Here is a 17,002-nt window from a genome sequence, read left to right on the forward strand (position 1 = left end):
ACAACCAGGGCTGTACAGTGCGACATAATGTCGTGGTGCTATGAAATAATCTGTTGTCAATGAATGAACTTACTGCGATCGCCGATAGCCTGAGTGAAAAAAATATTTGCGTGGAGTGAATCTGGGTCACGCTATATACTTGGTACTTGTAGTCTATCATGCGATTAAATACCATGTCCCTGTCTGCGTAGAGTCCATACATCCAACACCAAATCCCAGAATTCCTAGCTAAACGAAACTGAATGTGGCATCTTCCTTTCAATAATAATATGGGCTATTGCATCGCCAAAGAAGAACTTCCTTTCAATAAATTTAAGCCGCTAATTTTGCTCTGCAAGAAGAACGGAGCGGATATAAGTCCATCTTATGACAACCACGTCCGATGTGGAGAGATGATAAGAGACCATAGCCGATTAAATTAAGTCGGATCTGGCAGTGATGATTGACGGGGACACAACGTTCAGTTCAGCCATGCATTAGGTGAGTCGCCCACTTAGGATGTTTTTCATTAAATACTGTCTACTTAAATTTCCCTCCGGGGATCAATAAAGTATCAACCTATCTATCTATCTAATAATGAGACAATATGCAAATAAGATAATACTAATAATTGTCACGGTTCCCCGTATATGAAATGAAAGTGGCTTGCAACTTACTGCTGATAAAATCACTGTTTATTTCTCGTTTTGCATAGTATTACATTCCACTTCTATAAACAATCAAAGTCCTACCGTAAGAGCCTCATACGGGTCAATTAAACCTTTTTGATTAGTCTTTCCTTCGAGCTAAGTTGAACTGAACATTTCACTGTCAAAAGCGCAAACTTAAAACAAGGTTGCGTCGCAACACGGTTTTCAAAATAAAGGTCACATATACAAATACCTCTCAATTCTTATAAAAAAAAAAGTCCCGGATATACATAAACATTAATTGGCATAGATCTCTATAAACGTCCCAACACATTGATCACTTTAGTCACACCCTGAAACCAGTAACATCACAAATATGAAGCGGGTAATTACCCATAAAAATAATAAACCTTTCATGGGGTTATTTACAATAATAATAATTCATTTGATTTCTAAAGCACTTTTCATTGTGAAACAAAGGTATGCAGAGTTTCTTGTCCTCCTGATTAATGCAATGGTGTGTGTGTTGTGGTGATCTCATTCAAGGAGCACTACAAGCGTGCGCGCACACACACACAGTTTGTTGTTTTTGTTCTATTAGTGATTTACACACTTTCTCAGTTGGTTCATTATAAAAGATACAAACCTGAAAACAAACGCACTTAAATGTTAAATAAAAGGACCACAGTAATGAGGCAGGAGGAACATATAATGGTAAAATTGTTATTAAAAAATGTGCCCCTAAAAAATATTTTTTGCCCCTATATTTCTCATTTAGGGGCAAGTGTGCCCCTAGTGAAAAAACTTAGCGTACAGTCCTGGCTGTACAGGTGAAAAGATGCAGCGGCTGCCTCCTCGTGTACTGTACTGGAGGGGACACGTGATACAAGGCTTCGTCCACATTGCAGCCGACCAGTGGGAGGCATGGTCTAGCAACGTTCGAGACAGGGGAGGGAATAATTGGATAATACGAAATTGGGATGGGAGAAAAATAGAGAAATGGGGAGAAAAAGTAGATACAATTTTTTTTTATCATATTAGTCAGTTACGTATACACCGTTATCATATTAGTCAGGTACAGTATATTTATATTTCACTGTTATCATATTAGTCAGGTATATTTATATTTCACTGCTTTTACACGAAGTTCCCAGATGTCTCCTAGTTGATAGTAGAACACCATGCGTCAGAGTGCCATTTAAGAACCTAATTGCATTTCATTTGAGTTATGTTGGTATCTGTGCACCATAAAAGACAATTTAAAGCTACAACCTGAAATATATTTGTCCGTCTCTAGACCAGGGTTGCCCTATAATAAACCAATCCCCTCCCCCCAATACCCACCCTAGCCCTAGAAATAGTACCTTAATGTTCAGTTTTAGCGCTACGGGAACCAGACCGGGAGCTAGAACTGGGCCAGATGTGAGACCACGACCACAACCACTGTCGTACAAGCAGATGATTAGATTAGATTCTTTAATGACCACACAGCCAGGCTGGTGGAATTTGTTTTCAGTGCATATAACATTGTTCCAACATAGAACATCACTTACAGTATACTAGATGCAGTTAAATACATAGATACATAAATACAAAAACCACAATATCACAATTTATGTCCGTAACAGCAGAGGTAGGGGGATTGTTATAATATAGAGTTCAGTATGGCAGTGGGGAATTATTATTATTTTTTTTTAAAGCGTGATGTTTTGGTGGTCAGAGATCTGTAGCGCCTCCCGGAGGGCAACAGCTGGAAGACATGGTGTGCTGGGTGAGTGGGGTCAGAGATAATTTTTCTTGCTCTTCTTATTGTTCTTTGGCGGTGGAGTGATTCGAGTGATGGGAGGGGGGTGCAGATTATTTTGGAGGATTTATTGATTATTCTTTGCAGTTTGTTTTTGGAGTGAATGTCCAGACTGCTATACCAAACTGTTATGGAGAAAGTGAGGATGCTTTGTATGATGGCCTGGTAGAAACGGAGCAGGAGATTTTTTCTGATTCTGAATGAGCTGACGGAGGAAGAATAGTCTTTGATTGGCTTTTTTGTAGATGTGGTCTGTGTTGGTTTTCCATTTGAGATTATTGCTATGTGGGTGCCAAGAAATTTGAATGAGTCTGTGGTGATTATGGGTTCGCCGGAGATGAATACGGGGGTTTTCCCCTCAGTCACTGCTGTTGTACAAGCAGATTAACTCCTCAATCACTGCTGTTGTACAAGCAGATTAACTCCTCAGTCACTGCTGTTGTACAAGCAGATTAACTCCTCAGTCACTGCTGTTGTACAAGCAGATTAACTCCTCAGTCACCACTGTTGTACAAGCAGATTAACTCCTCAGTCACCACTGTTGTACAACCAGATGGAGAGTGAATGCCTCGCCCACACATGTATACGGATGTTTTTGAAAACATAGTGTTTTCTCTGTGTTTTGACCTCCCATCCACATTAGGCTTGAAAATCAATACCGTCAAAATCACAGATGCGTTTCAGTTTATATTGCACTGAAACAGAGTTTTGACAGTGGCAGGCATTAAAGCGTTCCGTCTTGAGACGGATATCCGTCCATTTGATTTGGAGATTCCGTCATTTGATTCGGAGTCGTGACGGATTTTAACCTGAGCCAATCAGAGGCGTCAAATATCATTTTTTTTCTACCGCGGCCACGCCAAGCAGTCATTTGCGAGCAATCGGCAAATTCTCAGGCAAATGCAACCAACCAGAAGGCGAAATTGTTCTGAGTTTACAGCGCTTTCACCCGCCTCCGCATGCTCAGCACCAATGGGAAGCGCCCATTTGCTTTTTGAGTTTCTGAAAGTCCGCCATTGCTCTCTAGCTCTACTCGAGAGTAAACTTGATTTAACAACACTGACATGCGGCAACTTTTCAGAGACAGTAAGTTCATTTTACTTATTCTAGTCTAAAGAAACATATATATTACTATTGCTATTGATAAATCTAGGTAACGTGAATGCCACAAAACGAATGCCTTTTGTTAATCAGAACGTTATTTACGCGACAACATGTGTGTTGTTGTTGTTGTTGTGCGTGTGTGTTCTTGCGCCGCTCGATTTCCGTGTATGATAAATGTACATATGAATGTTGATAAATCTAGGTAACGTTAATGCCACAAAACGAATGCCTTTGTTAATCAGAACGTTATTTGCATTATCAATTGTTTTTAAGCTCAATAAACTCTTGACCGGAATTTCTCCCATTTGTCCTGGATATTGAAACAAGACGAACGTCTTTCTCTGGTCTGCATCCCCTTAACAATTGTGTGTATTGAGCCGTACTGTATTGTACCCATTCTGCAATCTGTTAGTTATTCATTGATTGATTGTTATTAACAGATTGCAGAATGGGTACAATACAGTACAGCTCAATACACACAATTGTTAAGGGGATGCAGACCAGAGAAAGACTTTCGTCTTGTTTACATCAGGGTCCCCCATTTTCAATTCATCATAACATATATGACACACATGACATACAGATAGACAATACTGCTACATCTATACATGTATGACATACCAGATTTACAAATACAGTATTGTTTGTGATACAAAAATAGTCTAAAAAAGAGAGTATATACATTTGACGAAGAAACTGTACATTGGAGGAGGTTGGGTAGGAGGGGTGGGGGGGGGTTGTAACTGTACATTGGATTATCGACGAAACCTTACTTGGTCCCAAGAAGAGGGTCTCGTGTATTAAATAAAGTTTTCATTCATTCATTCACTCTGGATCTGGTAAATCCAGTAGCAATACACACAATTGTTAAGGGGATGCAGACCAGAGAAAGGCGTTTGTCTTGTTTACATCATCAGGGTCCCCCATTTTCAATTCATAGTGACATTTATGACATACACAACATACATGACATCATGCCATTTGTGACATAGGGACATACATGACTTACAGGTATATAGTACTGTTACATTTGTCACATATACGATATGCAAATATACAGTACTGTTACCCAGAGATCCTAACAGTAAATATATACATATGATGAGGAGGAGACTGTACATTAGGAGGGGGTGGGTGGTAAAACATATATACAAATGGTGGGGAGGAGACTGTCCATTGTTGTTGTGGCATAATTGCGAAACGTGTTTAGTCCCTTGTTTGTATGATAACAAGCCGTTTAGTTCATGGTTCAAAGTAATGGGAAAAGGGTGCTAGCTCACCATCAATCAGAAGCTAGCCACAAGACTTGCATTCACACTCTCCAGCACACAGCCTCCCTGCCTGGCACAACAACCACAACAGTAGGGTATATAGTCACAGTCAGGACAGTATGCTCTACAAGTAGGCTCCCTTAAAGCGCTAACGCTATTAAAAAAATAATATAGTGGAGGTTAAAATAAGAATATGACTTGGCCAGAAAAAAAGTTCAGTCAGGAGAATTTCTTTTGCTTTAATCCCTGCAGTGGTTCGTTGTAGTGCACACACGCGCCAGCAGAGGGCAAGACCAGTCCTCACTAGTGGAGCGAACCGCAGAGCTGGTTGTCTTCTACACACAGGAGGAGGAGGGGAAACCCCGCTTCAGTGGTGGAAATTAAATTAGACACGCTTACTGTTGCTGGTGCTGCGGGCTAACTGGCTATTCTGAGAGCTAACTGTTGTGTATGTGGATCACAACGGCGTTCACGCTTTACGGTAATGTTGCGACAGTGCTGTGAAAATACCGTAAAGCGTTGTGGTAACGAGAGTGTGTGTTGTTGTGCACTGGTGGAGCAAGCAAATAAACGGTAAAACGTTACGTCGCAGTCCCGTGCGTTTTTGAATACACAATACTAACGTTACTGGCTACCATTCTGAGAGCTAACGTTAGTAGTACTAGGATGCTGCGGGCTCCTGGCTACCATTCTGAGAGCTAACGATAGTAGCACTCTGATGCTGCGGGCTCCTGGCTACCATTCTGAGAGCTAACGATAGTAGCACTCTGATGCTGCGGGCTAACTGGCCGTCTCCGTGATTTGTTTACTTGGTAACACGGGTTGCCCCCCCCCGCTGATGAAAATGAAAGTCATACCGTCATATACCGTATACCGGGGTATTAGGTCATCAGTGTATGATGGTATGAAAAAAATGATACCGCCCAAGCCTAATCCACATGAAAACATCGGAAAAGTGAAAGCTTGAAAACGCCCTCTAGGCTGGAGACCTTTAAAAACTCCAGTTGGCCTGAATACGGGTGACACAGAGCTAAAACTAAGCTTTTGGAAAATGTTGACATCATGTCCACATAATGCTACACCATATGAGTATTTTCTCTACAATCAGGACCATGGAGAGCTGCCTGCAGCCTGCCATCAGGTCAGTTCCTGTGAGCATTGTTATTGGATGAATGGAGAGGAGCCGCAGGTTAGAGAGCCAATAGAAAAAGCGGCCTGGTTATATGGAGCTACAGTATGCAGACACAAACCAGCTCAACCTGCACAACCACACACACGCATTATGCATGGAGGCCATGCGGTAGCCATTCTGCCATTGTGATGCAAACCAGATTGAATTTAATGGTTGCAGTGATGAGAGCCAGACTGTGTGTGTGTGTGTGTGTGTGTGTGTGTGTGTGTGTGTGTGTGTGTGTGTGTGTGTGTGTGTGTGTGTGTGTGTGTGTGTGTGTGTGTGTGTGTGTGTGTGTGTGTGTGTGTGTGTGTGTGTGTGTGTGTGTGTGTGTGTGTGTGTGTGTGTGTGTGTGTGTGTGTGTGTGTGTGTGTGTGTGTGTGTGTGTGTGTGTGTGTGTGTGGGCTTGCTCATGCATGTGTCTGGGCGTTTCCACATGCCTGCATTTTATGATGTTTATCTGACTGATTGACGACTATCTGGTGCTTTTATCTACATTTACATTTACATTTAGTCATTTAGCTGACGCTTTTATCCAAAGCGACTTACAAGTTCTGTACGACAAGCCATCAGGAAGGGCACAACTCTATCAGCTGAGTAACAATGTTCATCAAAGTGTTGAGTGCTACAGTGTAGGTTAGTTTATTAGGACAAGTGCATGACAGTATGGTTAGTTAGGGTTCTATTTTTTTTTTTTTTTTTTTTTTTTTTTTCAGATAATGGTTGAAGAAGTGAGTCTTTAGTCGACGGCGAAAGATTGGACGTGTTTCGGCTGTCCTAACTGGGGTGGGTAGTTCATTCCACCATTGTGGGGCAAGGACTGAGAATAGGCGACTTCTCTTTGATGACCCTCCCGGAGCTTGGATAGGAGTAGGTCTGAGGCGGCCAGAAGATGCAGAGCGTGGGGGTCTTGAGGGTGTGTAGTTAGAGACCATTGACCGGAGGTAGGCGGGAGCAGTTCCCTTTGCCGCACGGTATGCTAGGTCAAGGGCCTTGAAGCGGATTCGTGCAGCAATGGGGAGCCAGTGCAGGTCTAGTGTGTGTGTACTGTATGTGTGTGTGACTGTGTTTCTGTTCTGTTTGTGTGTGGTGTAGTTTATGTGGTCTGTATAGTGTACTGAATGTGTATAGTGTGTGTGCAGGGAGCGAAATTAACTTTTTGACTCACCGGCCAGTGGCGGGTAGATGGGAAGAATCTACCCGCCAAGCATATTTCTTACCTGCCAAATTTTTTTTGATTAAAAAAAAATATATATATATTTTATATACAAATTTTTTTTAAATAAAATATATATTATATAATCATACTTGTAGTTGTATTATCTGCGAGACATCGCCACCACGCAATAAGTCAAAATGCTCGCTATCTGCAAACAGCTCCACTGTCTGTGTGTATACTTGAGTAGCCTCCAGCTCCAGCAAGGATTCTCCGGCGATGCAGCTAGACCTATACTAATACTCTACATTCAGCATGCAAGGATTCTCCGGCGCTGCAGCTGGACCCTATTGGTATAATGTTACGGTTCTTTGGTCAAATCACATTCATCAAGCCCTCAGCTAGAATACGCATTGAATCAATGTTATAAGACATTGATATCAGGAGCTATCTGTAGCTACTACTAGCCTGCTAGATAACGTTAAGACAATTTAGTTTACTGGGACATATAGATCTAACGTGAGCTAGCTAACGTGAGCTAGCTAACGTGAGCTAGCTAACGAGGGAACGGAGGTATTATGCACTCGAGTCGACTATTGCTGGAGCATTTGTTGATATCAGCAGCTATCAGTAGCTAGCCAGCTAGATACCGTTAGACAATGCCTCGTCATGTATTAAACTAAAAGTGAATAGTTGACTGGGTCATTGTTTAAACAGTAACGGTAGCTCATGGAGGTCCGATCTAGACTAGAGCAGACTGCCTCTGTGTTGATACGAGCAGAAGCCAATAGTATCCCGCTGCAGGGCTGGGCGGATATGACTCGTTGCCACGTTTTTTTTTCAAAATAAGAGTATCATACGAACCGAATGTTGCTAACTGCCGGAGCCATCGATATTATGACTCTAGCTGCGCTTGGGGCGGAAATGAGACCCGCACAGATTTTCAAAATAAGAGTATCGTTATGAACTACACGTCTACACGCCACACGGCGGGCAGACCTCTCAGTGGCAAGCGCCAAAGGTAAAAACTGAGCGCCCCTGGCGGGTGGCGGGCTTAAATTTCGCCCCCTGTGTGTGTGTATAGTTTATGTATATAGTGTGTGTGTATAGTGTGTGCGTGTGTGTGTATAGTGTGTTTGTATACTGTATCACTATCTGTATAGTGTGTGTATAGTGTATGTGTGTTAGGGCTGTCCCCGACTAAGGATTTGGATGGTCGACTAGGATTGGCCAAAATTTGCCGTTAGTCGACTATTGGTCGACTTAAAAATAAAATAAAAAAAAAAGTATAATATTTTTAAACTTTTTTTAATTTTTTTTACTTTTTTATCATTCCATTTGGGCTGTGGGGGGTGCTTAATGTCTGAAGGAGTCGACTGAAGGCTTCTTGTGCTCTGCAAAAGCATGCAATTGGTCCACTGATGGATACATCTTGATATTTGTCTAGTCTAGTGTGTTCATTAGATGGGTGAAAGCCTCTTTCAGTGCCTCTGTGCCTGTTTTCGTAGGCAGTTAGCCTCTGGTATGCATGCCATTAGCGTTAGCCACGCTTCTAGGCCTCTTTTCTTTTGGAAAGAATGATAAAAAAAAAATATATATATATTAATATTTTTTTATTTTATTTTATTTTATTATATTTGACTAAGAGGTTGGCCAGTCGACTACGGCTCCTTTCGACCAATTAGTCGACTAATCGATTAATAGGGGTCAGCCCTAGTGTGTATAGTGTATTTGTGTATAGAGTGTGTGTGTGTGTAATGTGTATAGTGTATGTGCATAGTGTGTGTGTGTGCATGTATAGTGTGTCAGTGTGTGTATAGTGTGCGTGTAGTGTGTGTGTATAGTATACAGTATGCGTGTGTGTGTATAGTGTGCGGTTATTGTGTGTAGTGTAGGGGTGGACGGTATAAACGGTATACGGTATAAACGGTATGAATTTGCGCTATGGTATGGATTTTGACTATACCTTCATACCTTGTGACAGGTAGACTAGAGCAGCTAGTCACAGTAGTAGCAATGACGTTAGCGTTACTTGACGATTCACTCAACGTTTGCAGTGGTCGTTGCATAGTGTTTAATTGTACTGAGTTTTTCTCCACTTGCTCACGGACCTTGCCATATAGTTTGGGCATTTCAATTTGGCTAAGGAGGCTGAGAGGAGACTTGCTTTAGCGCAGCAACGGTCTAACGTTAGCTGCTAAGCTAATGTTCTAACGTGACTCCGCGGCACCAGTTTCATTAGTGAGGAAAGGGGGGGGAGGAGTTATATTGATGAGGCTTGACAACAGAGGTTAAAATATCATCACAAGAACTTCACATTTATTTGGATATTCGTTTCTTTATCTCCATCGGGCTGCTCTCGTTTCCAACTCTGTGTGTTGACAATGACATCCTGGTGTGACATCATCAACTACGGCAACTTAGGACGCTCTAATCTCAAACTCAAACCTATTACATCACGCTCTCTCGCTCTCTCGCTACGTTGTCAAACATGTACACTAAAGTTAAGTTATGTTGGAGTAAGGAGTTTTATTGTGTTTGAGTTGTTTGAGGGAAAGAAACCTCCTGTCCTGCAGTAGTTTTTATTTTCACTTTGTGCCACTTGATTTTATTGTATTTCATAAAGTGTTTTTCAGAGATGGAAATAACTTGAGAAAAGGTTTTGCATATTTCTATTGCAGTTTTGCACAATAAATGTTCTTAAAATACCTCTGTACTATGTGAAATATGTCCTAGTAATACAAGAGTACAGTAATAGCTGTCAGTGTTTTACCCCTTCAGAAGCATTTATATAGATATTTAAAGATAAATGAATATACCGTGATATATACCGTTACCGTAATTATGCTTCAAATTATACTGTGATATAAATTACCGTCCAGCCCTAGTGTAGTGTGTGTGTATGCCCACGTTGTCTGTCACTGGGTTATCAGCTGTTCTTTTGTTTGACTGTAGCCGTTCCTTACCGGGTCCCAATACGCTTCTGTCTGCTTCCTGGATGTCCCCTCCCCTCTCTAACCTAATGGAATTTAATCTCTCTCTCTCTTTTTTTCTTCTCTCTTTCTCTCTATTCATTGTTCGTCCAGAGGCCAGATCATGAAAGCAGCTGTTATCTGCTGTCTGCAATCAGACACTTAAGCTGACACACATGCTAATGATGTCATAAAACTCCAGCATTCCGCTCTTTCCCTTTCTATCTGATACCCAAAAGTGGACTTGACATGAGGGACATGAAGCACCTGAGAGCTGTACCAAAATAAAACTCCATCTGAGAACTTGAAAAAGGAATGAGGATTAATTTGAATGCACATGATGAAGAAAAACCAACAATAACTGGATTTATTATAAAGGATTTGTTTTTTCTGTTATCGGAGTGATGTCATCCTGCTCATCAGTTTTGTCAGAATGATGTCATCCTGCTCATGTCAGTTTTGTCAGAATGATGTCATCCTGCTCATCAGTTTAGTCAGAATGATGTCATCCTGCTCATCAGTTTTGTCAGTGATGTCATCCTGCTCATCAGTTTAGTCAGTGAAGTCATGCTGCTCCTCAGTTTTGTCAGAATGATGTCATCCCTTCTCTTTGTGCTTTTCACAACACTGCAGCCCAAAAACTTCTGTCAGGGAGGAGATGGAAGAGGAGGAGGAGGAGGAGGAGGAGGAGGAGGAGAGTGCAGACCTGCATGAACACACCGCCACCGTGGATGAAGAAGAGAAGGTTAGTGAACCGAACGCTTTCATTTCAAAGTGTTGAAAAATATACAATGGCGTTTTCCCCAGAGGAACGCTGCACAGCGACATTCTGACAGGTTTCTATCGTTGGTCCCTAAAGCCTTAGAGCTGATCTTCTTTTAAAAAAAATGTACTTAAATTTTTATTTGCAAATATATATATATTTTTTTTTACTTACAAACATCCACATCAACAACATTACAACATTACAATTGATAGACAAAATTATAAGAAAATAACATCTAAATCAAGTAAAAAAGGACATAAATAATAAATAAAAGTAAACATATAGTGGCATGGGGTCATCGGTACATTGAGTATTTACATTTCAGTCTCTTCTCTTAGTTCCTGTCCTTCTTCTGTGGTGTCATTACTAATTGTCTTATAGTCTTCCCATTTTTCCCATCTTGATTTGAATTTCTCCTCCTGTAGCCTCAGCATATGTGTTATTCTCTCCATTTCTTGTATCTCCTCTACTATTCCTACCCATTGGTCCTTAGTCGGTGGATCTTCCTTGTACCACAGTCTGGTTATTGCTTTCCTGGTTGCCACTAATAGTATCTTTATCAGATATTTGTCTTCCCCTTGTATATCTTCCTGCATCAGATTTCCTATATACAGCACTAAGCCTGTCTGGGGTATTTCGTATCCTATTATTTCGTTTATTGTCTCTCCTATTCCTTCCCAATAAGTTCTTATTTTCTGACATTCCCAGAATATGTGTGTGTGGCAGGGTTAGAAATAAAAAAAAAAATTCAAGGGCTTTTTTTGCCCCCCTTAATTGATTTTCGGGTTTTTTTTTTGGTATTTCGGGGGCACAACATTTTTTTTTATCCACTTTTTCTCCCATTTTCTATATTTTCTCCCATCCCAATTTCGTATCATCCAATTCAACCCTCCCCTGTCACGGACGCTGTTTCTTGCCTCCCACAAGCCGGCTGCAATGTGGACTAAGTCATACATAGCACAAGTCCCCTCCGGTACTTGAGGTAACAGCAGTCGCATCTTTTCACCTGCGCAGCTCGATCTCTCAGTGGCGAGGAGTAACGCGTGGGAGGCTCACGCTCATAGATATATATAGAACACTAGATAGCTTGCCCGCGCTGCCGGCCAATGGAGAGCGACGTCACTGAACCGCCGCCATCTTGCTCCAGTTAGCCTTGAGTGAGAGTGTGTAAGCTGCACAAACAAAAATACTCATAACTCGCTGAAATATTGACGGATTTACAAACGGTTTGGTTTATTACAAGCATTATTAACGTGGCTATGATTCAAGCGGTTTGTAAAAAAAAACATCTTTACATTTTTTTTTATAAGTATGCAGTATCATAACTACATCTTTGATGTTTATAGCAAACCAACCCGTTTGTAAATCCGTCAATATTTCAGCGAGTTATGAGTATTTTTGTCTGTGCAGCTCACTCACTCTCACTCAAGGCTAACTGGAGCAAGATGGCGGCGGTTCAGTGACGCTGGTGACTCCGCCTTAAGCTATCTATAGATATCTATGCTCACGCTGCCCCTGACACTTCCTGATTCTACTGCGCAGGCGCACCAACCGACCTGTAGGAGTCACTGTCCACAACGCCCGATCCCCACCCATCAGTTTCCCTCCCCCTAATACGGCCAATGTGTATTAGTACGGACGACCAGCTAAACTGAAAGCAAATGTGGAGCGCTGGGCTCGAACTGACGAACCCAGCGTCTCCAGCATTTTGTGGCGAGCGCCTTGCCCACTACGCCACGTAGCCGCCCGGGGGCACAACATTTTTATAATGAAAATTAACATAAAGATTATAAAACATTGTTGACACTTTTTTTTACAGTCTTCGTCCCTATGTTTGATAACGTAATGTTAATGTCTCCATATATAGGGCTCTACGCTAACCTTTTTCCCAAGGAGCACATGTGCTCCTAAATAAAATGTTAATAAATAAAATCTAAATACAAATTTAGGAGCACACAGAAATTTAGGAGCAGAGTGACAATTGTTCAAGTAACACACACACACACACACACACACACACACACGATGTGTGACATGGCTTGGTTTCATGTTTTGAGGTACCTTCAATTATCTGTAAATAATACATACATACTCTATCTAAATAGATTAAATATGATTGTCCCTGAGGGCAAGTTGTGTTGTTGTCAGATCGATCAATGAAATACGTTGCGCGCTCAGCGCTGTGGAATGAAGGAAATGCGCATCGGGATAGTTTCAAGTTTAAGTTTCAAGTTTCTTTAATAGTTGTCATACAGAAGTACAGAATACTTTTATACAAAATGCTTCTTACTGTTACGCTCCAGAGACTGTGCAAGACAAGATAAGTATGAAATAAAATAACATAGTATAGCATGTAAATTAGAAGTAAAAGAATGAGGTCACAGTGTTCAGTATAGACATATGTACAATGTTCGATGCAGAATAGACGTAACTGAGTTACCATATAATATACAATACTATTCAGTGTACTAATATACAATACTATATAGTGCAAGGCAGAAATGGGATGAGGTGCAATTTAGGTACAATTTACAGTAGGTGTACGAGTTGTAGTGCAAATCTTTTATCAATAAATATAAAGTGTGTTTGTGTGATCTAAAGTGTGGAGAGTGGGTGCTGCAGTGTGTTGTTTGTTTAAGTGAGTGTGTGCGTGTGGGTGTGTGTGCTGTGTGCATTTGATGGTTGTTGCATAGTGTTTATTGTTCGTTTAGCAGCCTGATGGCCTGGGGATAGAAGCTTCTTCTGAGTCTTTCTGTGCTCGCCTTAAGACTCCGGTATCGCTTGCCTGACCGCAGCAGTTCAAAGAGGCAGTTGTTCGGGTGGCTGGAGTCCTTGATGATTCTCTTAGCCTTCCCCCTGCACCGCTTGTTGTAAATGTTCTGGAGGGTGGGAAGCCCCCCTCCAATTGTGCGTTCGGCTGAACGTGTCACTCTTTGTAGTCTGCTACGGTCTTGTGCAGTGCTATTCCCAAACCAGGAGGTGATGTTGCCAGTCAGGATGCTCTCTATTGTACATGAGTAGAATTTCCTAAGGATCTTCTGACTGACTTGGATCATTTGGATGTTATTCTTTGGAGTTGTGTTACAAATGGAACGGTCTTTCCCCGCCGAACACAAGTTACTTAACGTTACACAGGTCGCGCTATGCAGATGCTTAGCTTGCTAACGTTAAGATAGCAGTGTAACTTAATGTTACACAGCACTATGCATGCTTGCTGAAAGCAGAGCAGAGCTCTCTGTCTGTCTGTCTGTGTTCGCACCTTTCAAGCACCCTGTAACACGCAGCGGGCCCCGCCTCCCTCCCTCCTTGCATTCCACCCAAAAACTGAATTTCAGTCCAGTTTCTTAACTATTAACAGCGGAGCTGTTTTGTAATCTTCACTCTGCAAGTAAATGATTTTTACGGGGGAAATGCTCCTCGCACTGTAGAGCATATATATAATTATATATATAATTAGTAAACTGTCGGGGGCTTTTATTGCCCCCCTTAACTGATTTTCGAGGGCATTTGGTCAATTTTCGAGGGCATTTTGCCCCAAGCCCCCCTTAATTTTGAACCCTGGTGTGTGGTTCGCACCCTCTTTTCCACACATTCTCCAACAAGATTTCTGTGCTGGTGTATATTTGCCTTTTATCTCTGGTGTTATAAAGAATCTAATTATGTTCTTCCATCCAAATTCCCTCCATACCCTTGAACCAGTTGTTGAGTGCTGTACTTTGCATATGTTGTACCATTCCTCCTCTGTAATCTCGATCTCTAGTTCCTTCTCCAATCTTTCTTTTATGTATTTGGTTGTATCCCCCTTACTGTCCATTATTGCTTGGTACATTGCTGATATGACCCTCCCTTTCTTCCCTTCCAGGGCTCTACGCTAACCTTTTTCACTAGGGGCACAGGTGCTCCTAAATGAAAAAATTTAGGAGCACACAAAGAAATTTAGGAGCACCCAAAAATATTTAGGAGCACAGTGAAAATATGTCAAGTAACAGAGTTTATTTTTTATTTTTTTAAATAAATGTATATTTGTACTGTGCGTGCATGTGCAAACGGGACACATCTGTGCAATAGCACATACCACCAAAGTCACTGGCCCACTGTGTGCGTGTGTGTGTATCATCTGCGTGTGCAAACGGGAATGGGACAGACATTTGAACTATTAATTAAGTGATTAATGCCTACTATGGCAAAGTTGTAGCCAACAACTAGGCCTAATAAGAAAGGCAGTGATATTGAACAAAAAGGAGACACTGGCTTTACAACCAGGGCCATCAGTAGAGGGGGGAGCTAGTGTTGCTCTTTTAGAAAAATAATCCTTTCAGCGTTGCCTATTGAAATACTGTACACCTCCAGTACAGTAGTTTGCGTGTCAGGTAGACCATTGATTGACAGTCGATTATGCCAATTACGACGTCACACCGTTGCACTCTGGCCGTCTGGCGCTACAGCTGGACCCATTGCCCACCTCTGCGGTTGATAACGCTAGCCAAGTTAGCTGTACACACACACAGTGGGCCAGTTGTAGGGCAGGGGTGTAACAATGCATCGCAATGCATCGATCCTACTTTGCAATATTTACAAAACATGACATTGTTTTCGAACTCTAGCCATGGGGAAATGTTTAGCCAATTCACGTTAAATTTGTATGTCTTCCCTCCGGCTCCAGTGGGTGTAGCTTCGCTAGCTACAGTGGCTACATTGGGTGCTACAGTGGGTGTAGCCTCGCTAGCTTGGCCAACTTCGCTAGCATGCTGGCTAGCGTCAGTATCTTGGTTAACGTTAACGTTAACCATCACCTCTGTAACATGAGCTGCCTCGCCTGACTTCTCATTTTCCGGTATCTTTCGCGCAAAATAAAAATGAATGGGCTTCGACATGGCTGTATTATTGTTTGACTCAGACAGTGACGCAGCCGCTGATCATTACTTTCGGTTTCCAGTCGCGTGACCACAGGAAACTACTGTGATTGGAACGTTTATGCGGCTGTGAACTGTGGGACTTGTAGTTTTTTAACGATTCTCGCAGCGGAGAAAAAAAAGGACGAATGAGAGGCTGTACTCTGCACTCGCTGGCCCCACTCGCACGCCGTGCGAGTACTTGATTTTGCATGTTCGCACGCACATATTTTTAGGGGCATATGCGAGCACTATGGTCGCACTGTAGAGCCCTGCCTTCATATGCCCTTACTATCATCCTAATTATTCCATTCTGTTCTTCGTCCTTGTCTCCTCTTATTTCTTTGTTGTAATAGTCTCTAATCTGTAGATATCTAAAGTGGTCTTTATTCTCTAGTCCAAATCTTTCTTTCAGTTTTTGTAGGGTCTGTATTTCTCCCTTTTCTATCATTGTACATATCGCTGTTACCCCCCCCTTCCCATCTTCTAAATCCATGGTCTCCCATCCCCAGCTTGAATCTATTGTCGTGTGTTACCCATCTCAAGACCTTGGATTATTTTTTTAACTTGTGTGTTTTTACTACTGTGTTCCATATATTTAAAGTGAATTTAGTGATTGGATCTAGCAATTGTTCCTGTCTCTTAAATAGTTCCCTATCCCCTATTAGTGCCTGTACATTGTATCCCTGCCTTTCCTTTTCAATGTCTTTCCATCTGGCTTCATAACTTACATTGCACCAGCATGTCACTGCTCTGAGCTGTGCTGCGTAGTAATAGTCTCTCAGACTGGGTACTGCCATTCCCCCCTTCTCCTTTGGTAGTTGTAGAGTAACATATCTGATCCTCGGCCTCTTCCCTGCCCAAATGAATCTCGATATCAGTCTGTCCCATTCTCTGAATTGGTTTTGTGGTATTGGTATGGGTAAAGACTGATATAGGTATAATAACCTTGGTAGTATGTTCATCTTGATGATTTCTATCCTTGAGTTGAAGCAGACCTACGGCCCGCGGGATGATTCTGACCGGCCCGTGAAAGATTACATGATAATGATTTTTTATTTTATTTTTTTTCATGTCAACGTTCACACGCACAATATACGCTTATCTAGGATTTTAGTTGATTCAACAACAAAGCAGTCGGGGCAAGCCGAAAACGGTCGAAAGTGTGGTTATTTGAAGTTTGGATTTCTTTTTTCACAACTGAGGTAGGTAGATTACATTTTTTGAGACTAAAGTA

At 41.7% G+C, this 17,002-nt stretch overlaps 1 protein-coding gene across 3 annotated transcripts in view; it reads left to right on the forward strand.

Moving 5' to 3' along the window:
- Positions 1–17,002, forward strand: part of LOC311235953 (supervillin-like) — a 271,644-nt gene that overhangs the window by 123,399 nt on the left and 131,243 nt on the right. For all 3 annotated transcript variants that reach the window (XM_084323493.1, XM_084323494.1, XM_084323495.1), the window contains one exon: positions 10,741–10,852. In XM_084323493.1, the coding sequence (XP_084179619.1) occupies positions 10,741–10,852 (112 nt within the window). The remainder of the gene's footprint in view (positions 1–10,740; positions 10,853–17,002) is intronic.

This window comes from Notolepis coatsorum (genome assembly GCF_963971535.1).
Source record: "Notolepis coatsorum genome assembly, chromosome: 10".
Lineage (NCBI taxonomy): Eukaryota > Metazoa > Chordata > Actinopteri > Aulopiformes > Paralepididae > Notolepis > Notolepis coatsorum.